A 22,753-nucleotide genomic window follows, 5' to 3' on the forward strand; every position below is an offset into this window, starting at 1 on the left:
AGGCTAATAGGAGGGGCAGAGTCGTAGAACAGGTTGGTCTGACAACCACCTGTGGCATTTATTTTTAAATGGGAGGAATATCTCAAAGGCCTCACATGAGAAGCAGGGGATCCAAGCTTCACACAGACCCCAAGCCCAGACTTCTCTTCCCGAAACTTCAGGCTGTAAAAACCAGTGGGGGTTATGGCTGAGTGACATGGAGGCTGCTGGAGACTCACATGTTTGTCTTGAAGGGCCCACACACAAACTTTCATGGTCCAGCTTCCTCTGAGCTCCAGTGCTGGGCAGAGGCTTTGGGGAAATCCAGGAACATATGGGGAGGAACTGGACTGTCAGATATCAGGGCAGGAACTCGGGGGTGGCTTTCTCACAGCCTAGGGTGCTCACAGGGTTCATGGTTCCTGTGCTGGTGCCTCCCCTATGGCAGAGTGGACTGGCATCCATATCTGAGTTTCCATCAGCATGGCCCACACTGTTTTCTCTGCCCTGATGATTCCCTGAGATCCTGCCCCATCCAATTTGCAGCCCCAGCCAAGCTGTTTGCAGCTACTTTTCTATATGAACGGCCTGTTCTGGCTCAGGCTTCAGACTTTGCTAAAATCTCTTAAACAAGCAGCAACTGGAGTCAGCCTGTCACAAACCTATCAATAAAGGGCCCAAGACCCAGCACTAGCATCAGCCTGCCTTGCTTCACAACTGGGCCTAGCCTAGGCACTTCCTAGCCCAATACAAGTAGCAGCAATCTGTAGCTCCTGTAGCTCCTGCTGGGAGGCCCCAGAGCCAGTGTGCACAGTAGACAGCTTCAGACCATACCAGATTACAACTCTTCACATCCACAAGTGACACACTCAAGGGGAAGACTCAGTGAGCACCAAAGCCCCACTGAAGCAAGTCCTGCTCCACAGGGTTGTCTCATGCACAGCAGCTTTCCCACTGTAGTCGCAGCTGGTCCTCACAGCCAATTGGCCTGTAGGTCAATTCCTCCCAGTGATGCCAAAAGCAATCAAGGTTCAACTACAAGACTGTGCACAAAACCCACACAGGGGCACACCTTGAGTGCCCAGCTAAGGTGCCTGGGGAGGCTGAGCCACTGAGCCCTATAGGACATCTATTACACAAGGCCACCCTATCAATTCCAGGAGACATAACAGCTCTACCTAATACATAGAAATAAACAGGGAAGCAGCCAATATGAGGAGACAAAGAAACATGTGAAAGAAATGAAAGAAATGGAAGAAATGGAAGCAAGCAATCTACTGGATACAGAGTTCCAAATTATGGTTATCAGGTTACTCAAGGATCTTAATAAGAGCTTCAAGGGACTTAGTGAGCCTTTCAAGGATCTTAGTAAGAATTTCAAAGACATGAAAAAGGACCAGTCAGAAATTAAGCATACACTAGCTGAAATAAATAATAATTTATAGGTTTGTTTTTTTGTTGTTGTTGTTTTTTTTACCAGTAGAGGATTCCAAGAATCAAATCAATGATTTGGAATATGAGGAAGCAAAAAATAAATAAATAAAATACCCAACCATAAGAGAAAAAAGAAAAAAGAATCCAAAAGTATGAAGATAGTGTAAGGAGCCTCTGGGATAACTTCAAGCTTACCAATATTTGCATTATGGGGGTGCCAGAAGAAGAGAGAGAGCAAGATAGTGAAAACCTATTTGAAGAAATAATAATAGGAAACTTCCCCTACCTGGTGAAAGAAATAGAATTACAAGTCCAGGAAATGCCGAGTCCCAAACAAGAGGAACCCAAAGAGGCAACATCAAGTAAGACACATTAAAATTAAAATGCCAAGGTTTAAAGACAAAGAGAGAATCTTAAAAGAAGCAAAAGAAAAGCAGTTAGTTACCTATAAGGGAGCACCTATATGACTATCAGCTGATTTCTCAACAGAAACTTTGCAGGCCAGATGGTGTGGCAAGAAATATTCAAAGTGATGAATAGCAAGGACCTACAACCAAGATTACTCTACCCAGCAAAGTGATCATCTAGAATTAAAAATCAGATAAAGAGCTTCATAGACAAGAAAAAGCTAAAGGAGAAGTTCATTACACCAAACCAGTATTATATGAAATGTTGAAGGGTATTCTTTAAGGAGAGGAAGAAGAAGAAGAAAAGATAAAAAATATGAAAAATAAAATGGCAATAAATACATATCTATCAATAATTTAATCTAAATATCAAAATAAATGAACAAGAAATCGAATGAACAAGATAAATTGATGAATAAAATAGAATCAGAGGCATGGAAATATGGAACAGACTGATCAGTCTCAGAGGGAAGATGGGTGTGGTGAGTGGGAAGGGATTAATCAAAGATATACATGTATTTATTACTGATGGACACAGACAATAAGGTGGTGAAGGTTTGGGGTAGGGCAGGAACTGGATGGAGGGGGGGCAATGGGAGAATAATGGGGGACATCTGTAATACTCTCAACAATAAATATTTAAAAAATCAAAAAATCAAGTGTATTAAAAACATGCATTATAAAGTAAATACATAAACTTGAATTATTCAATCCCCATAAGACACAACCATAGAAATAGTAAAACAAACCTTTGTTTTGGCTCCTGTATGATCAATTTCCTCTTCTGGGGTGTGCTCAGCATGACATTTTTGATGACCTTCTTCTTGGTCAACCTGCATTTTATCCTGAAAAGAAAATAAGTAATTGATAGTATTTGTAGTGTCTATTTTTTTTTTAATAAACAGCATCTTAGAGTTCAAGTCTGTTTTGAACTATGTAAACAGTAAAATAGAAGCTTGTTTTCAATCATGAGAATAACTACAAATAACAGGTAATTAAAATGAAAAGATCTATTTGATGCTGTGAATAAATCTTGTTTGATTCACCTGTGGCAAAAACACACACATAATAAATGGAAAAATTTCAAGTCAAATTCACAAAAGGAAGCTTACAAACAAGAACAACAAAAAACCCTATTAAATTTCACATGAAAAATGTCAATAAAGAACTTAATGTGGGAAAATGAAGTGAAAAAGATAAAAAATTTATGTTACTTCATAAATTCAATAGTATTTTAAAATGTAGTAAAATACTCAAGGAAATACAGCAAAATTGTCAAAGTGGATGTCTCTGAATTATTATAACATAAACTTAAAATATTTTTATGTCTAAAAGACAAACTTTCAACCAGTTAAGGATGCCAAAATGGACTCTATTTGGCAAATAATACTAAGTATTAAATTTTTCTGGTTTTAAAATCTTATCCTTGACTGTCCTTCCAAAGAGAAGAAAGCTTAGAATTCAGGAATCAGTATAATTTAGGTCTTTTAATATATCTGGAATTAAGCATATACAGGATAATCAGAAGTCTATCTTTAATAAAAAAATAAGTTTATTTGTGCCAAAGAGAAAAACAAGTTGTAAGTGTTCTTTGTCAATAAAAGGACAATTATTTCTGTTATTTCAACTCCCCCTGCACCTTCTAAGTGTACATTTTCTCCAAGCCTGTGATTGAGAATAGGTGAAAAAAGTGACACTGGTGCTCTGGCTGGTGCTCAGTGGTTAGAGCATGCAGGAGGCAACCAATCAATGTGTTTCTCTGACACAGATATCTCTCTCTCTCTCTCTCTCTCTCTCTCTAACCACTCTCTCTAAAAATAAATGGAATATCCTCAGGTGAGGATAAATATAAATAAATATCCTCAGGTGAGGATTAAAAATAACAAAACAAAAAGTGACAGTGGTGAGTTGCTGAAATGTAGGAAGACACAATTACATTATTTACTCCATTTCTTGTAATACTAAGAAAAGATGCTGCCAATTAAAAGGCCAAAATGCTTTACACTTGGCATTTTTGTTTTATACTTATTCAAAGAGCCCTTCTAGTGTGCATCTATTTATACATCTAAAGGCAAATTAACTAAATAAATTGGTTAAGATAGTTCTAAAACTTGTTCACATTCAGAAACCAATGCTTCTGAAAATCATTCAATTAATTTGTTAATGTATGTATTTTTCTACATAATAATGTCCTTTGTGCCATCAAGACCATTAGCAAGTGACCTATCATTTGTTTAAAAAATTGCTCCAGTGTAGGTCTCTAATATCTCTATACAGTAGGTAGTTGGGTTATGTCGGAGATCCGTTCCTACGACGCGACGTTACGCGATTTTCGCCGTAAGTCGGAACCCACCTAAGATAAGCATCTATGTCACTCACATGGAGCACATACACAGCAGTAATGAAGTGAAACAGTAAAAAAAATTTAAAAGAAAGATAGCAATTCCTGACCTTTACTTGTGGTAAATAAATAATAAAAAACATAAAGCACGTATGTACATACATCGAAATGACGGAATTTTTTTTTTTAAATAAATAAACTAGAGGCATGACATTTGTGCACTGGGGGTGGGAAGGGCCCTCAGCCCAGCCTGCACCCTCTCGCAGTCTGGGACCCCTTGCTCCTTATGGCCCACCTGCAGCAGAGGCAGGAGAAGCTTCTGCCACCACCGCTGAGCTCGCCAGCCATGAGCCCGGCTTCTGGCTGAGTAGTGCTCCCCCCGTGGGAGCACAATGACCACCAGGGGGCAGCTCCTGCATTGAGCATCTCCCTCCTGGTGGTCAGTGTGTGTCATAGCGACTGGGCATTCCACCATTCCATTTGCATATTAGGATTTTATTATATAGGATGGGAGATGGCAATGTAACCATGAAATGATGTACGTCGAGTCTGATGTAACCCGAGGACTGCCTATATATAAAAGCCTAAGCGACTGTTACCACCGAACAACTGGAACGACTGGTCAACCAGTCGCTATGACATGCACAGACCACCAGGGGAAGACACTCAATGCAGGAGCTATCCCCTAGTGGTCAGTGTGCTCCCACAGCCAACCTCCTGTGCCCCCGACCCCGCGTGCCAACCTTCCGCGGCCCTTCCCCCCTGCTGGCCGATCCCCCCAATAGGCCCAGATTGGGGGGCCGGCTGGCCAACCTCCTGGGGTCCCTCCCCCTGGCCGGCCAGCCTCCTGTGGCTCCTCTGCCCCCGGCCGGCCAACTTCCCTTGGCCCCTCCCCCTGACCAGTCGGCCCCACTGGCCCCAATCAAGGGGCTGGCCGGCCAACCTCCCATGGTCCCTCCCCCTGGCGTTGCAGGGCCAGGATGAGCAGGAGCGGCAGGCAGTGTTGGACTGCCGGTTTTGGCCCAATTCCTACAGGCCATGCTGAGGGACCCCCACCCGTGTACGAATTCATGCACCAAGCCTCTAGTACTATATATTTAATTAGAGGAATTTGAAACAGAATTTTTACATACCACATCATCTTTGCTTTCATCCTTAAATGAAGTTTCTGTCTCCATAGGACCATCGATGTGATCCCCTTCTATATTTTGCTTCTCAATTACTGATGCACTAGCCACACTGAAGATTCCATGGATGTTAATGCGAACTTTAACCTTCACTTTAGCACTATCACCATCAGACTGTGGAAAAACATTCTGAATAGTGAAGCTCCCTTAAAGAATAAAGAGCTTTGATCAATACATGGTCCTCAGATTAACTCATTCAATTCAGTAATTTGACTATCATCTTTTCAATGCTGACAAATAATTGTAAAATTATTACCAAATCCAGATTAATTACTACAGGACAGGTATTTTCCCCAAATCATTTTCATGCCTTAATAAATTTGGTATTAAGACTTACAAAGAGTAAGCAACCTGTCCAAAATCAACAATGCTAGAAAAAAGGAGAGATGGGATTTTAACCAAGGACAATCTGACTCAAGGCAATATAACTTTTAAGTACGTTTTTAATGCTCTAAAACCAAAATAAAATTCAAATTTCTGAGTTTGAAAACCAAATATAAAATTACCCCTTTTTGCTACAAGCTATGCAAATCATAATCATCTTGGTAATTGATAAATAAAATTACTTAAAATTTTCCTGGATTTTTCCTATAGCAAAATTGCTGTTATTCAGTCACTAATACCTACAGAAGTCATATTAATTTTTCAAGCACAGTTACAAAGATTATCTTTGTAGATAACCAGAGAAATCTGACTATGGATTGTATAGTAAACAGTATTATTCCAAAAATAAATTTCTTGGGTATGATAATGTCTTTATGTAAGAGAATGTTCTTCTTAAGAGACCTATGGCATATAATTAGTGGTGAGTTGTTGTGATATCTATGCCTTACTTTCAAACAGTTTGTCAAAAAGTGTATGTATCGGTGAGGTTAGCAACTGGATCTAGGTGAATATATGGTGTTCACTAAACAGGCGGTTGCCAGCCAGTGGGGTCCACGGACCACTGGTGGTCCATGAGGTCCGAAAGGTTGGCGACTGCTGCACTAAACTATTCCTTCAATTTCTTATAGCTTTGCAATTTTTCAAAATTAAAATGGTAGAGGGATAAAACACAAATGATGAAAGATTTACCATTAAGTCATTAAGTCATCATTTTGATATAGAGATATTTATAGATCATGCAATTATTTGGAATTATTTATAACTTAAGGCAAATGTAAAAATAAATATGTAAGTACATTAAGGAATAAATTATGTAAGTAGAAAAAAAAAGAAATCTACCAATGCTGCCCTGGCCAGGTGGCTCAATGGGTTGGAGCATCGTCCTGTACACCAAAAGGTTGCGGGTCGATTTGCAGTCAGGGCATATACCTAAGGTTATAGGTTCAATCCTTGGTCAGGAGGCAACTGATCAATGTTTCTTTCTCATATCAATGTTTCTTTCTCCCTTTCCCTTCCCCTCTCTCTAGAATCAATAAAAACATATCCTTGGGTGAGGATTTAAAAAAAATAAATCTAATGTTTTATTTTTTAAAAATCTCAAATAATGATATCCATAGTAGAGAAAGAATACTAGGCAGAAAAAATGAATAGTAAACAATATCATTGACCTGTGTTGTGGGTTGAATTATGCTCCCCTCCCTGCCCTTCATATATTGAAGTCCTACTGTCCAATACCTCAGAAGGAGACCTGATTTAAAGATAAGGTCTTCACAGAGGTTAATCAAGTTAAAATGAGGTTATCAGACTGGGCTCTAATCCAATGACTGGTATGTTTATTTGGAGACAGATATACCGAGAGAATGTCATGTGAACATGGCCACCTACAAGCCAAGGGAAGAAGCCTAGACTGGATGGATCCCTCCTTCACAGTCCTCAGCTCTTTGACTTCAGACTTTTAGCATCCAGAACTGTGAGACAAAATTCTATTGTTTAAGCCACCCAGTTTGTGGTACTTTGTTAAAAAAACAAACAAACACAAAACCCTAGGAAATGAATACCCCCTTCAATACTTAATATCTCCTGATTTAAATATTGTACTTGAAATATTTATAATGTTCCCTTTATAGTCTGTCAATAAAGGCAATACATAGAGAATTTTAAAACTTAAGAATGATTCTTTCTCTCTTTTTTTGTTGCTAATCCTCACCTGAGGATATTTTTTCCATTGATTTTAAAAGAGTAGAAGGGACAGGGGAAGGAGAGAGAGAGAGAAACATCGATGTGAGAGAGACACGTTGATTGGTTGCCTCCCACAGGCACCCAGATAGGGGCTGGGAATCAAACTCCCAACCCAGGTAAGTGCTCTTAACCAGAATTGAACCCAAGACCCTCTGGTGCACAGGCTGTCACTTTAAACAATGAACCATGCTGGCCTGAGCCCTTCTCTTCTAAATGATATAAAATCATGATATTTAAAAATATTTTTTAGGAAGATTACCAACTAAAATGGATACTATAGTCTCCTATTCTCACTTTCATATCAATCCAATGATACTCTTTCTATTTGCCACCAGTGAGCATAAGTTTAAAATCAGAATATATAGTAAGTCTGGCAGCACAATTTCAATTTACTGATTAGACTTTTTCCATAAAAAATAATCCTTGCCCAAACCTTTTAGGCCATTTACAGAACACTTTAAATATAAATGTCAAAATAAATTAAAAATATTCAAACTTTGCTGTTATTCCAGAAATCAACTCTGAGCACTAACGAAGTACATGTTCAGAAAAAGGTATGGAATAGCTTTCTTTTAAAATCCAGTGCTGGCATAGCTTAACTATCAACTTATTTGTTTCCTTAATTCAAACATTAACATATTATTTACAAAAATAAAAAATGCATGAAAACTTTCTCTTACCAATTCTTGGATCAGGATAAGGCACTTCATGTAAATTAGTATAAAATGCTTCTAGCTCAAATGGTTCCTTCTTGTGGAAAGTAATGACCTTTGAGAATGGAGCAGGATGGTTCTTACAGAATACTTCACATTCCCTAACATGGAGTGAGAAAACATGCAGTTTAAAACAAATAGAAAGTTGCCTATGAAAATAGAGAGTCCACCTCATTTTTAATTTATAAGTAGCAATTATAAAGGCCTCTTTCCATGCACAAAGTATAGAAAAATAAATTGTTTGTACTATTAACCTGGATTTTGACCGGCTTATGGCTCAAAGATTTTAGAATGTCTGTCATCATAATAGTGCCAATAAAAAAAAAAAGTTCCTGAGAATAGGTATATGTTAAGGCTAATGCAGAGAGATTGTTTTGTTGTTGTTGTTGTTGTTTGTTTTTTGCTTACATCTAAGGACCAAATCCTACCCATTAGTTTCCAAAATACTTGTCATATGGAACTTTTTTTATTCTAGCTTCTTTAAAAAGGAACTTTTATTTGAAAGAATTTCAAACTTACAGAATTGTGTAAGAATAAACACAGGACAAGTAACACCTATATAAATATTTTTACCTAGATTTGCTACTATTAACATTTTAACCTCATTTGTTTCATAATTTGAGTGTACACACAGTCAATGTATGTGTATATTTTTTTCTGAAACAATTGAGGCTATTACATACATTTATGGCCATTTACCTTAAATGCTTCAATGTGTATTTCCTAATAGGGATATTCTCTAATATAACAACAGTACAACTGTCAACTTTATAAATTTACACTGATACTTTAATATATAATCCATATTTCAATTTTTTAAATTGATGTAATAATGTCATTTGTAGTATTTTCTTCTCTAAAGTACAGGCAATTTAAAAACCTACAAAGCAATTCCTATTCATTAAGTAGTGTAACAGTTTTATAACTGTTGTTTACAGTGTCCCAGAAACATATTCTTTTTAAAAATATATATATTTTTATTGATTTCAGAGAGGAAGGAAGAGGGAGAGAGAGACAGAAACATCAATGATGAGAGAGAGTCACTGATTGGCTGCCTCCTGCACGACCCCACTGGGGATCGAGCCCACAACCCGGGCACGCACCCCTGACCGGAATCAAACCCAAGTCCACAGGCTGATGATCCATCCACTGAGCCAAACCGGGTAGGGCCAGAAACACATTCTTCAATACATAGCATCATCCTATTAAGTAGGCAAGGTTTAAAATTTTCACATTCATGGACCATTTCTCTATCCTAGTATTCAAGAACCTACTACCTTTTATTTTCTTATTGTGGTCACTAAGATATATTTACTTTAAAATTTAACTTTGCATATATTTTCTTTCTTTTAAATTTTTATTGTTGAGAGTATTACAGATATACCCCTTTATTTCCCCATTGCCCTCCTCCACCTGGTTCCGGCCCCAAGCCAAGTCTTCAACACCCTATTGTCTGTGTCTATATATATAATCTCTATATATAAAAGGCTAAGCAACCGTCCAACCGTCTGACCAGCCGGTAGGTATGATGCGCACTGACCACCATGGGGCAGACACTCAACGCAGGAGCTGCCAAGCTGCAGTGACTTGGCAGCGACAGTTCTTGGGTGACGCACCCCAAAACCAGAGAGGAGTAATCCTGATTCCTCGCGGGGCTGCGCAATTCCACCTTCGGCCATTGGTTATGTTGTTGCTGGGGCACTGTCGGCCCCGAAGCTGGTTTACTGCACATTTGTGTTCCACACCCTGTATGACAGCAACTTTGCAGAGTGCCCTCTCGCACTCCGGGACCCCTCAGAGGATGTCAGAGAGCCCGTTTCAGCCCGATTCCTGCAGGCCAGGCCAAGGCACCCCACCTGCTGGAGGGACCCCGCTCACTCCGCAGAAGCTCTTCGAGCCGTGGTGCCACCCCAGGTGCAGCCAGCCAGGGAGGGACTGCAGGAGATTGGCTCCAGGGCATGCCTGGCCCATCTGGTCCAGTCCCACCCTGCCAGCCATTTCCTAATTAATTTCCTTTCAATGTACACGAATCTGTGCACCAAGTCACTAGTATGCATATAAGTACTTTGGTTAATCTCTTCCTGCCCCTCCTCCCCTTTCCCTCTGAGATTTGTCAGTCTGCTCCATGTTTCCATACCTCCGGTTCTATTTTATTCATCAGTTTATTCTGTTCATTAGATTCTTTGTTCATTTATTTTGATTTTTAGATTCAATTGCTGACATATATTTATTGCCATTTGATATTGTTCATATTTGTTATCTTTCTTCTTACTAACTTGTTTTCCCTTACTGTTTTTAAGGTTCTCTCTCTGTCTTGATCCTTAGGTATTTTAATAATAATGTGTCTTGGTGTGGGCCTCCTTGGGTTCCTTTTGTTTGGGGGCCTCTGTGCTTCCCGGACTTGTAAGTTGATTATTTTCATGAGGTAGGGGAAGTTTTCTGTCATTATTTCTTCAAATAGGTTTTCAATATCTTGCTCTCTCTCTTCTCTTTCTGTCACCCCCATAATTCGAATGTTGGTACACATGAGATTGTCCCAGAGGCCCTTTATACTATCTTCATATTTTTAGATTATTTTTTTCTTTTTGCTCTTCTGATTGGGTGTTTTTTGCTTCACAACCAAAAGGTTGCTGGTTTGATTCCTGGTCACATACCTGGAGTTTCGGGCTCAATCCCTAGTAGAGGGTGTACAGAAGGCAGCTGATCTATGGTTCGCTTTCACATCAATGTTTGTTTCTTTCTCTCTCTCATTCTCTCTCATTCTCTCTCTCCCCCGCCCTCTCTCTGCAATAAAAAACACAAACATATTAAAAAGTAACTTACCCAGACCCAGTTCCATCTTCAAAAGAGGTCTTCCATCGTAATGTGATTGAGTAGGGAACAATGTCCGTTATGGAAAACTCACGCACTTTAAATGCTGGTGAGAGAATCGCACACTGCCAATAAAATGTACATCATATTTAAATCAACAAACACAAAGCACGCACTAGATCACCCTTGATTAAACTGCTTAATAAAGTCGTTGCAATAAAATTGTTACATTTTAAAATTACTGTTTAACCTTTTGCACTCGGATGTCGAGTGTGACTCGACACGGTTAGCATCGGTAGCAGCTCTTTTTATACTCTTTGAATGTATCAATAATTTGAAATATAAAAAATCCAAATAAATAAGTTTGTATGAAAAGAAACTCCAGTTTTTTTATTCTACTGCTGCGCTTTGTAAAATCTGGGGTATTTGAAAAATTAAATCCTGAGTAGAATAAAGGAATCGAGAAAAAATCAAGCAAGTGCAAAGGGTTAATGGTAAAACTAGTTAAAATTTAAAAGTGTTGCCCAGCTGTGATTCAGTGGCTAAGTGTTTGACCTATGAATCAGGAGATCACAGTTCGATTTCCAATCATGGAACTTGCCTGGGTTGCAGGCCCAATGCAGTAGGGCGTGCAGGAGGCAACTGTTCCATGATTTTCTCCCTCTCTCTTCCTCTCTGAAATCAATTAAAAAAAATAAATATATTTTTTAATAAAAGTGTCAGAGTACTTTTACTGTGACCTTACAAAAATTAATACAAAAATATTTTAAAACCCCCAAAAAGAATTTTAATGGGAATAATTATATGGATTCATAAAATAAATGTTATAGAGTTATAGACATACTGTTTTATGATAGTGTAAAATTATAAATAGCTTGGCTAGTGTGGCTCAGTTGTTGAGTATCGACCTTTGAACCAGGAGGTCACGGTTCTTCTGGTCAGGACATGTACCCAGGTTGTAGGCTTGATTTCTGGTAAAGGGCCTGTAAGAGGCAACCAATCAATGATTCTCTCTCATCATTGATGTTTCTATTTCTCTCTCCATCTCCCTTCTTTTCTGAAATCAATAAAGATATACTTAACAAAAATAAAAGACATAAGACTTACTTTTCAGGAATAATTTCAATTAACTTTTAGCCTATTGACAAGTGGTTAGACCAGATAATATTTAAACTCCTTTTAGGTCAGTCACCATATTTCTGGAAAAATACACATTCCAAAATAAAACTAATATTAATCATACCTGTAATGCACATCCTCTTGCAACAGCTTCATCAGCATTTAATGTGGTACTTATGTCTTTAAGAAAGAATTTAGTGATTTGTTCCTTTACTGCAGGAATTCGAGTTGCTCCTCCTACAATTTCTATACTACTTATGTCTTCACGCTGTAAGTCTGGAAAGCAAAATGTGTTTGAGAAAAATAAGGTAATCTTTGTAACAATGTAAAAAGTAGACCTTGGAAAGTACTTTATTAAAAAGTGAATATTTCATTTGCTCAAAACAAGAATAAAAGGAAAGAAGATGGGCAAATAAAAGGTGAAATTTAATAAATACTATCTATGTGTCAGGCACTGCACTTGGTGACGGAGTGACAATAAGAACAAGCCCCTCATGGACTTTATTTATTTACTTACTAGAGGCCCAGTGCACAAAATTTGTGCACTCAGGGTGGGGGGGGGGTCCCTCAGCCCAGCCTGTGCCCTCTCACAGTCCGGGAGCCCTTGGGGGATGTTCAACTGACATCTCTGGGGGGAGTGTGCCTAAGCTGGCAGTCGGATATCTTTAGCATTGCCGCAGAGGCAGGAGAGGCTCCCAACACCACTACTTTGCTCGCCAGCTGTGAGCCCAGCTTCTGGCTGAGTGGCGCTCCCCCTGCGGAAGCGCACTGACCACCAGGGGGCAGCTCCTGCATTGAGCAGGATTGGGCTGAAACCGGCTCTCCGACATCCCCCAAGAGGTCCTGGATTGCGAGAGGGCCAGGCCGAGGGACCCCACCAGTGCATGATCGGGGCTGAGAAGGGACTGGGGGAGGGCTCCAGGGCATGTCCAGCCTGTCTTGCTTAGTCCCGATTGGCCTGACCCCAACAGCAAGCTAACCTACCAGTCAACTGTCTACCCCCTGGTGGACAGTGCATGTCATAGCTACTGCTCAATGGGTCAACTGTCTGCCTCCTGGTGGTCACTGCATGCCGTAGCAAGCAGTTGAGTGGCCTTAGCATATCATTAGCATATTACCCTTTGATTGGTTGAGCTGACTACTGGATAACCAGACACTTAGCATATTAGGCTTTTATTATGTAGGATTTTTACTGATTTCAGAGAGGAAGGGAGAGATAGAAATATCAATGACTGAGTGGCTGCCTCCTTCATGCCCCCTACTGGGGATCGAGCCCACAACCCGGCATGTGCCCTTGACCGGAATCGAACCTGGGACCCTTCAGTCCGCAGGCCGATGCTCTATCCACTGAGCCAAACCAGCTAGTGCCTCATGGGCTTTAAAGGGACTCTCTAGAGTCCTTCAATGTTTTATCTTTCACCTCCTGAATCCACACAGAAAGCAATTTTTTTAAAGGGCAAAATACACTTCTTTCCTTGGAAACAGTTTTCAATGAGAATTTTTTCCACAGAAGGTACTTTTAATTATTACCAAAAATTTTAACAACAAGCAAGCATATTCCCATTTCTACTTTTTTAAAAAAATTAATCCTCACCTGAGGATATTTTTCTACTGATGTTTAGAGAGAGTGGAAGGAAGGGAGGAGAGGTAGAGAGAAAGGGAAACATTGATGTGAGAGATACATAGCTTACTTGCCTCCTGCATGTGCCCCAGACCAGAACCGAGGATTGAGTCTGCAACTGAGTTACGTGCCCTTGTTCGGAATCAGACCCTTCAATCTACAGGCCAATGATCCCACTGAGCAAAACCAGCTAGGGGCCCATTTTTTCTTTACTTTCATCTTAGAAATCTTCTAAACACCTCAGTTTTTACTAGTATTAGTTTTAAGATATAAACAATAAAATGAACCAGGATAAGTTCTCAAAAACCCAGATTTCTACTGCCTTATTTTTATGAATAAAGAGTGAGTCATAATCTCCTCCTCTAAAATGAGGAATACAAATCTTCAAAAAAAAAAAAAAAAAGATGAAGGTTTATAGTTTTATCATTTCCAACACCAGAGATTTTCAACCGTTTTCCTCTCATAGCACATATAAACTAATTACTAAAATTCTGTGGCACACCAAAATTATATTTTTTGCCGATCTTACAAAAAAATAGGTATAATTTTGATTCATTCACAGTGGATGGTTATTGTTGTGCTGGCTGTTGTCATTTATTTATTTGATAATCTAAGGGAAATAAATGTCATTGTCCCTGATTAAATAGTCAGGTATTATATGTTTTAAAAATTCTTGCAGCATACCGGCTAAAAATCGCTGTCCTATCCCATTCAAATGAATAATACCATGCTACAGTTTCCATGGTTAGTCCAATAATCTCCACTTACTAGCTTGTTCCAGTACTGCTTTTAATGGTGGTTCAACTCTGGCAAAGAGGGAAACACATAATTGTTCAAATTGACCCCTGTGGAAAAATGAAATGAAATTCACTATTTTGAGACATAAAAATCAAGCATATCTTCTAAAATAACAGAATCTAAACATTATAAAATAAGCAAACACTTTCCCAATTGAAAACATACATGGTACCTGTTCATTTTACTAGAAACATCAAGATCATTCATGAAACACTCGATGTTCAGTGGAAGATCTGACGCATTTGCACTCATTAGCTTCTTTAGTTTTTCACATTCCTGATATAAACGCAACAAGGCTCGAGCATTTTCTTTCACATTTATCTTATATTTGGTCTTGAACTCATCACAGAAGTAGTCTACTAAAGCCTCATCAAAGTTCCTGCCACCCAAATATGGATCAAAGGTAGTAGCCAATACCTGTTTAATTGAAAAACCAGAACAGAATTTTCAGAAATATAGATGTTTTGAAACAAACAAACAAAAATACCCTCTTAAAATTAAAATAAAATCAAACCCAAAAAACTTGTCAAAAATCACTGGTGTACCAAATTTGAAGTCACTTATATCAATTATATTTAGCCAGAATATGTACTCACTCTGAATTATCTGCTTTAGGGTACAGATCAACATATCATAATCTCTAGCCTGGCCAGTGTGGCTCAGTGGATGAGCAACGACCTATGAATCAGGAGGTCATGGTTCGATTCCTGGTCAGGGCACATGCTCGGGTTGTGGGCTCAAATCCCAGTATAGGATGTGCAGGAGGCAGCCGATCAATGATTCTCTCTCATCATTAATGTTTCTATCCCTCTCTCTCTCGTCCTCTCTGAAATCAATAAAAATATATTTTAAAAAAATAACTCTAATTCTGAAATAATTGAGTTACAACAACTAAAACTTTACCATTACACACTTTTTTATTCTATAACAGCACTAAACAGGTAGGCCAAAAACTAAGTTTAACAGAATAAAGAAATAGTAATAAATACATAACCAAAAATAAAGTAGCCAAGAAAAGCTGATCCAAAGATTAAACCTAAAATACACTATAATTGGTCAATTTATAGTTCAGGGAGTAGAACTTAAATTATTTTTTAAAAATGAGTCTATTTTTATAAAAATACAGAAAAACGAAAGAATACATGAGAACAAAAAAGAACACTGAAAAGTATGAAGAAGAATGACAAGAATTTGACATGGTAAGCATGCTGACCAATAAGCCCCAGCTAGCAATTAGATGCAACAGGAATAGACAAGTCACAGAACTTCAACTCTAGAGCTCTTGAAGTCATAGGACCAAGATGTGTAGTCTCTCTCCCCACAGTAGAGAGCAGAAATGCCTCCTTACAAAGTGACTACTAAAACAGAGTCCCACTGTTTGTATTTTTCGGCAGCTTTTCCCCCCAACAAGGATGGGTGGTGGAATAGTGGTAAACATGATAGTAGGAAGTGGGCATAATCTGACTGGGATGTTCTCCCACAGACGAATATGGGGAATCCATGCACAGACTTCTCACATGGTCCAGTATCATGCAAAATTAAATGCAAAATTGTATTAGTATGTGACTTGTACAAATGTACATCCTTCTGGAGAGAATAGCTTTTATCAAACTTTCAAAGGGTTCTATGATCACTACTTTAAGGTATTTACTAAAAAGGAAAGAAAATTTTCATTTACTTTTTCTTAAGTGAAAATTCAAGAGTAACTACCAAGAATGAAACCATTTACAGAAAACTACCCTACATTCAGTGTGAGTCATCTCCATCTAATTTTCTGATTACAAGGATGATGTTATAGTCATATAAACTACTAGTGACCTGGTGCACGAATTCATGCACATTGAAAGGAAATTAATTAGAAGAAATATTTTAATATCGCTATTCGCCCTTTCTCTATGATAGAAGTGTCAACCAAATTCACGATTGACAATGACAGATCAAAACACGCATGCGTATGGTGCCAGTGAGAGCTTTATATATCTATACTGATAAAAGCCTACGTGGCCCTCGTGCCCGCACGTCATCACAAGATGGCCGCCCCACACATCGTAACCAGATGGCTGCCACAAGATGGCTGGCAGGGAAGGGCAGTTGTGGAAGATCAGGCCAGCAGGGGAGGGCAGTTGGGGGCAAACAGGCAAAAAGGGGAGGGCAGTTGGGGGTGATAGGGCCAGCAGGGGAGGGCAGTTGGGGGGTGACCAAGCTGCCAGGGGAGGGCAGTTGGGAGGGACCAGACCTGCAGGGGAGGGCAGTTGGGGGTGACTGGGCAGGCAGGGGAGGGCAGTTGGGGGCCATTGGGCCGGCAGGGGAGGGTAGTTGGGGGTGATAGGGCAGGCAGGGGAGCGGTTAGACATCAATCAGGCTGGCAGGGGAGTAGTTAGGGGCGATCAGGCTGGCAGGCAGAGGCAGTTAGGGGCAATTAGGCAGGCAGGCAGGTGAGCAGTTAGGGGCCAGATTGGAAGAGGGCTGTCCAACTGCTGGTATGGACCCGATCCCTGTGGGGTCCCAGATTGGAGAGAGTGCAGGCTGGGCTGAGGGAACCCCCCACCTCGTGCATGAATTTTGTGTACTGGGTCTCTAGTCTATTGATAAACTTGCTTAATTAGACCTGCTTTCTGATTTAGCTAAACTTTTTCCAGCTCAGTGAAGCACCCCAACTTCTCTTTCAGGTAATTGTCAGCAGCAACACAGCAGTAAATATCAACATGAAGCAGATTATTATTGTAGATCACACAGGGAGAACAAAAGACAAAATATTTAACTGGAGCAGTATATTCTGTGCAGTGAGAAAACCTGAAGTCATTTTCAAGGTCCACCATTTCTTACTTCTTTTCAGTCGGGTCAAGTTTCTAAACTTTCTAAATCTCCATTTTCTGGCTAATGAAAAGAAAATAGGATTCCACCAAGTCTCCTGTCTACCTACTCCAGGACATCTGTGAGGATCGAATGAGATTAGGCATGGGAAAATGCTTTACAGACATTTGGTTATAGTGTGAAATGTTTGCACCTGGCTATAAAGCAAGTTGTGTTCCTGGGCTGAAAAAACTGCAAGGAGGCTAGTAGTTGCTAGGGAGAGGAAGCCGGGCGTTGCTACGTCATGTCATTACCTGGCACCCACAGCCACCATTTCCAGGCTGGGCTGGGCTATGAGCCACATTTTGCGCCATGGGGTCTCGGCAGCAGCACTGGCTGCGATTTGGTGGGCTGTCGCTCGGGGTGGTGGTGGGGCCTGTGTCCCACTTGGGAGAAGCCGAGTGTTGCTTTGTGGGCACCAGCTCTGTGGTGCCATTTCTCTGTAAATGGCCAGTGCGCGTCACAGCAGCTCCTCCGTTGAGCGTCTCTCCCCTGGTGGTCAGTGCATGTCATAGCGACCAGTTGGCAGTCAGACACTTAGCATATTAGCTTTTTATATATATAGGTAAGACAAAAGGCTCTAAAAGGTGTTGGATAACCCAAAGCATTTCATATTCTAGTCAATTCTATACACGTACATAATGGAGAGAATGTGTAAGTCTGGATAAGATAACCAATGTAAAAATAAATATAAAACCAAATACAGACTCTAAGAAAATAAGCATATACAAGTAAATAATGCCACATTGCAGAAAATTTTGATTAGGATTCTTGGATACAAAGGTTTCCAAAAACAATGGAATCATTTTTAAAAATGTTTCCTTATGTCTATTTATAGATAAATATGTAAAATTATCTGATAGCTAATGTAATACCTCAACAATAATACAAATAGCTAATGAATATTATAGTATCTACTATGTGGCATTCCAAGCATTTTGTATACATTAACTCATTTTGTCCTCAAAAGTTCTATGAGATAGTTACTAATGGTATCCCCAGGTGAGAAACCTAAGGTTTAGAGAGGTTACGTACCTTGCTCAAGTTCACAGTTTTCATGGATTTTTAAATCCAGACATAAAGGTTCTCTACATGGTCTTAAATGCTCTGAACCATTAAAGCTAAATATTGCAAATCACTTATTTACTTACTTTAAGTTTTCCTTTGTTAAAAGCACAAAGTGAGACTTGGTAGGCAGAATGTCCCATATCAATAAATACTACATTTCTTGGTTTCTCATCTAACGGGGGAAGATCCTGTTTATAAATTCCATATGCTAGTGCAACTGTGTAAGAACAAAGAATTAGGTTACTTTCAGTATAGCAGTCATGTGGAAACAGATAAATCACTTGGATACTACACACTTTAATACACAGTAGAGTAATACAAATTATTAATTTCAAATTAACTTCATAATTTGCTTAATTAATATTTTTAATTTTATTTTTTCTTTACTCATCTATAACTCTTGAAGATTAATGATTCTTATAGCCAATGTAAAACATGCCAAGCTTTTATACTCCAAAATGCAAAGCTTACAAGAACCAGTACATAACAGTTTTTAAAAAGTAACAGTATTTTTTGACAGTAATTTCAAACAGCGAAGTGCTCACCTGCAGTAGTTTCATTCATCAATCTTAAACAATTTAAACCTGCAACCTGGGCTGCGGCCATCACAGATCTTCTCTCAGCATCAGTGAAAAAGCTAGGAATCTGATATTTAAAAACAACAATTAAATATATTAAATTTAGGTAATATGTTTTACTTAAACATTTCATTAGCTGAAAATGTACATTAATTACACTAAAATGTGTGTACAGCTTAAGGCAAAGAATGGTATTCTAATGAAATAAATGAGAAAACATACTCTTCCACCCGCCCCCTCCCCCCACCCCCCTGTGTAACTTGCTTCAGTGCCTGCAGGCTATGGTTCAAGGTCACAGTTTGCTCTGGCATGGGGCACTATGAGAGACCCAGGGGACAGGCATTGTTTTCTTTTTTTTAAGTTTGGCTATTCTATATCATAAAATAGAATAGAATTGTTGACCTAAAGTACAACAATTGTAAAGCAACGAATAATATGGAATAATACTACAGGACTTCCAAAATATGTTAGTCTAAATCCTTCTTATGTTGGTTTGGCTTATGAAAAAATATTAGTTCATCTAATATACAACATGGGCTCTGTAGTTTATAATATTGTATCATGGAAATTTTGTAAGAAAGTAGGTCAGGTGCTCTCATCACACACACAAAAAATAAAAAAAAAGGTAACCATATGAGGAGGTGGATATGTTAATTTTAATTAGCTTGACAGCACTAATCATTTCACTATGATATGAAAGCATCACACTGTACAGCTTATAAAACCAACAAGTTTTATCTTTAAAAAGGCACAAGGGAATATGTTTATTATATTGACAGTGATGATGGTTTTATCGGTATATGCATATGTCAAAACTTTAGAAAGTATACATATTAAATATATCCAATTTATCATTAAAACAAAATCTCTTCTTTCTGATACAGAATATTCACAGTCTCCAAGTCCCATGTGGGAGTTTTCAACCTTTGAGATACAATGTTCAAGTCCCTAGAGGTGGGAAAGTCAGTGCTCCCACCTGGAAAGATTCTTAGGAAGAAGTGGCATTTACAGAAACCACTAATCACATACATTAATTGTATTTTTTACAAGATTCATTGATTATCATGAATGACTTTTGGGAACCTCTCTCCTGAACTTTACCAAATAAGGTAATTTCTTTTTAATTTAAAAGTAAAAATGGAGCCCAAGCCAGATTTGCTCAGTGAATAGAGCGATTGGCCTGTGGACCGAAGGGTCCTGGGTTCGATTCCATTCAATGGCATGTAACTCCGTTACAAGCTTGATCCCTGGCCCTAGTCAGGGCTCATATGGGAGGCAACCAATCGATCTGTCTCTCTCACATCGACATTTTCCTCTCTGTGTTTCGCCCTCTCCCTTCCACTCTCTATAAAATAAAATAAAAATCAATGGATAAATATCCTTCGGTGAGGATTAACAACAACAAAAAAGTAAAACTGGATTTAGTTTATTTACTGGATAAGGGCAGAAACAATAAAGAAAGGAAAGAAAATCATTTTAATATAACATTAATACAGGATGCTTCCCTTATTCACAGTTTTGCTTTCCACGGTTTCAATTACCCATGGTCAACCAAGTTCTGAGAATACTAAATGGAAAATACCAGAAATAAACAATTCATAAGTTTTAAATTGTATGCTCTTCTGAGTAGTGTGATGAAATCTAGTATTATCCTGCTCTGCCCTGCCTGGGTGAATCATCACTTTGTCCCGAGTATCCATGCTGTATACACTATCTGCCCAGGGGCCTACATAGTGGCCACCTTGGTTATCATATTGACTGTTGTGGTACCACAGTGCTTGTGTTCAAGTCACCCTTATTTTACTTTATAACGGCCCCAAAGTGCAAGAGTAGTGATGCTGGTAATTCGAATATGCCAAAAAGAAACTGTAAAGTGCTTGCTTTCTTTAAGTGAAAAGGTATGTATGCATACAAAAAACCATAGTACAGATACAGGGTTTGGTATTATCATGTTTTGAGGCATCCACTAGGGGTCTTGGAACTTAACCCCCATGGATAAGGAAGGACTATAGTACCCTAGAAAATAGGATTCAAGAGTACTCATTACTGAAGTAAAACTTACTGATATCACACAGTCAGCTACTGGTTTCTTTAAAGCATTTTCTGAAGTCTCTTTAAGCTTAGCCAACAGCATTCCAGTAACTTGCTCAATAGCAAAAGGTCTCTCTTCTTCTAGGTACCGCACCTGAAACCAAAAGTTGAGAGATTTTTATTGAGTCATTTATTCATCCAATAAATATTCTTTGAAAATCTCCACTATACTTGCTGGATATACAACAGTGAAAAAGGCAAAGTCCTTGCTCAAGGAAGTTATATTCCAAAAAGACTGTTCTAGTGTTATAATCTCTTAGTTCTGAAGTTTCAGTGCCTAACACATTGTTACAAGCAAATTACTTGCAAAAGTGTCTTTACCTGTTACATATCCTTACCTCCCACAAAAGCAATTTTTATCATTCAATTTCCTAGCTAACAATAAAGAAGAAAAATATGGTATTTGGTTTATTTAATTCAAATATATGTTTGTATTCCAGGAATATAAACTTACCTTAATTCCTGCACTTCCATTAGGCATTTTCTGCAGCTCATAGGGAATCCTGATCCTTTCAGTTTGCACAATAGGATCATCAAATGATCGTCCATGAAGCTTTTTGAAGCCATGAATTGTATTTCTTACATTTGTGACTATCTGTTGGCAGTAAACACTTTATCAATTACTTAATAAATGAAAAATAAACACTATGCTAATACTTGAGAACCACTAAGTCTCTTTATCCTACACATCCAAGTGCAGAATTACACATTCTTTCATTTTTCTGGTTTCCTACTAATAGTAAAATTATACAATGAGAACATATGCATGTAAACTATCCCCCCCAATATTCCTCCTTTCCTAGGAAAGTTAGATATAAAATTACTGTCTTCAAAAAAGAAAGAATAAAATTTAAGTATTTTTCAAATAACAAAACCTATCTATAACTTGTGTCTGGTTCCCCTCAACACTTTTGCTCTAGTACAGCGATTTTCAAGTGGTGTGCCACAAGAATTTTTAAAAAATGAAATACCTGATAATTTAGTCCGGGGCACTGACCTTCTTTTCCCTTAGATTGTCAAATAAAAAATGACAACAGCCAATGTGACAATAGCAATCAAGTGTGAATGCCTTGTCTTGAACCATAAATATATAGGTCATATAATTGTGTTTGATTGGTTAATTCTTGGTACTAGAACTCCTTATATACAAGTATAGGCACCTGAGTTTTTTTTTTTTAAAAATCACTTTGGAGCAATAGGGTAGGTAATCACTATTATTATTATTTTTGTAAATAAATCAAAATTATATCTTTTTTTGGTCAGATTGGCAAAAAATATTTTTTTGGTGTCCCACAGAATTTTAGTAATTAGTTTATGTGTGCCATGAGATGAAAAAGGTTGAAATCGCTGCCCAAGGAAATTAGTATCTTTGATTTCTCTTATTTCTTTCCAATTTCATTTGTTTTTATTTAATATGTTTTTTTATTGTCCGATCTTTCTTTTCCTCTGAATACATAATTCTTTATGAAATTTCTCATGTACTACTATGTTGCTTCCATTGCAACGAATTGCTCCTAGGCTTGTAAATTAAAACTCTTTCCATGAAGCATGGTGCTGCGTTAAAGTGCTAACTAGTAAATGGCTTGTACTTTGATAAAGCAATTTTTTCTTTAACTAGAACATGTAGTT

General features: G+C 38.4%; 1 protein-coding gene across 2 annotated transcripts in view; it reads right to left on the bottom strand.

Moving 5' to 3' along the window:
- Positions 1–22,753, bottom strand: part of HSPA4L (heat shock protein family A (Hsp70) member 4 like) — a 61,386-nt gene that overhangs the window by 26,279 nt on the left and 12,354 nt on the right. For both annotated transcript variants that reach the window (XM_079772271.1, XM_079772270.1), the window contains exons 4-14: positions 21,579–21,719; positions 21,096–21,218; positions 19,001–19,100; positions 18,539–18,672; positions 14,707–14,951; positions 14,505–14,581; positions 12,240–12,391; positions 11,009–11,121; positions 8,153–8,286; positions 5,295–5,494; positions 2,570–2,665 (exon numbers count right to left, since the gene is read on the bottom strand). In XM_079772271.1, coding sequence (XP_079628397.1) covers positions 2,570–2,665; positions 5,295–5,494; positions 8,153–8,286; positions 11,009–11,121; positions 12,240–12,391; positions 14,505–14,581; positions 14,707–14,951; positions 18,539–18,672; positions 19,001–19,100; positions 21,096–21,218; positions 21,579–21,719 — 1,515 coding nt within the window. The remainder of the gene's footprint in view (positions 1–2,569; positions 2,666–5,294; positions 5,495–8,152; positions 8,287–11,008; positions 11,122–12,239; positions 12,392–14,504; positions 14,582–14,706; positions 14,952–18,538; positions 18,673–19,000; positions 19,101–21,095; positions 21,219–21,578; positions 21,720–22,753) is intronic.

The sequence above is a fragment of the Cnephaeus nilssonii genome (assembly GCF_951640355.1).
Source record: "Cnephaeus nilssonii genome assembly, chromosome: 5".
Taxonomy (NCBI): Eukaryota; Metazoa; Chordata; class Mammalia; order Chiroptera; family Vespertilionidae; genus Cnephaeus; species Cnephaeus nilssonii.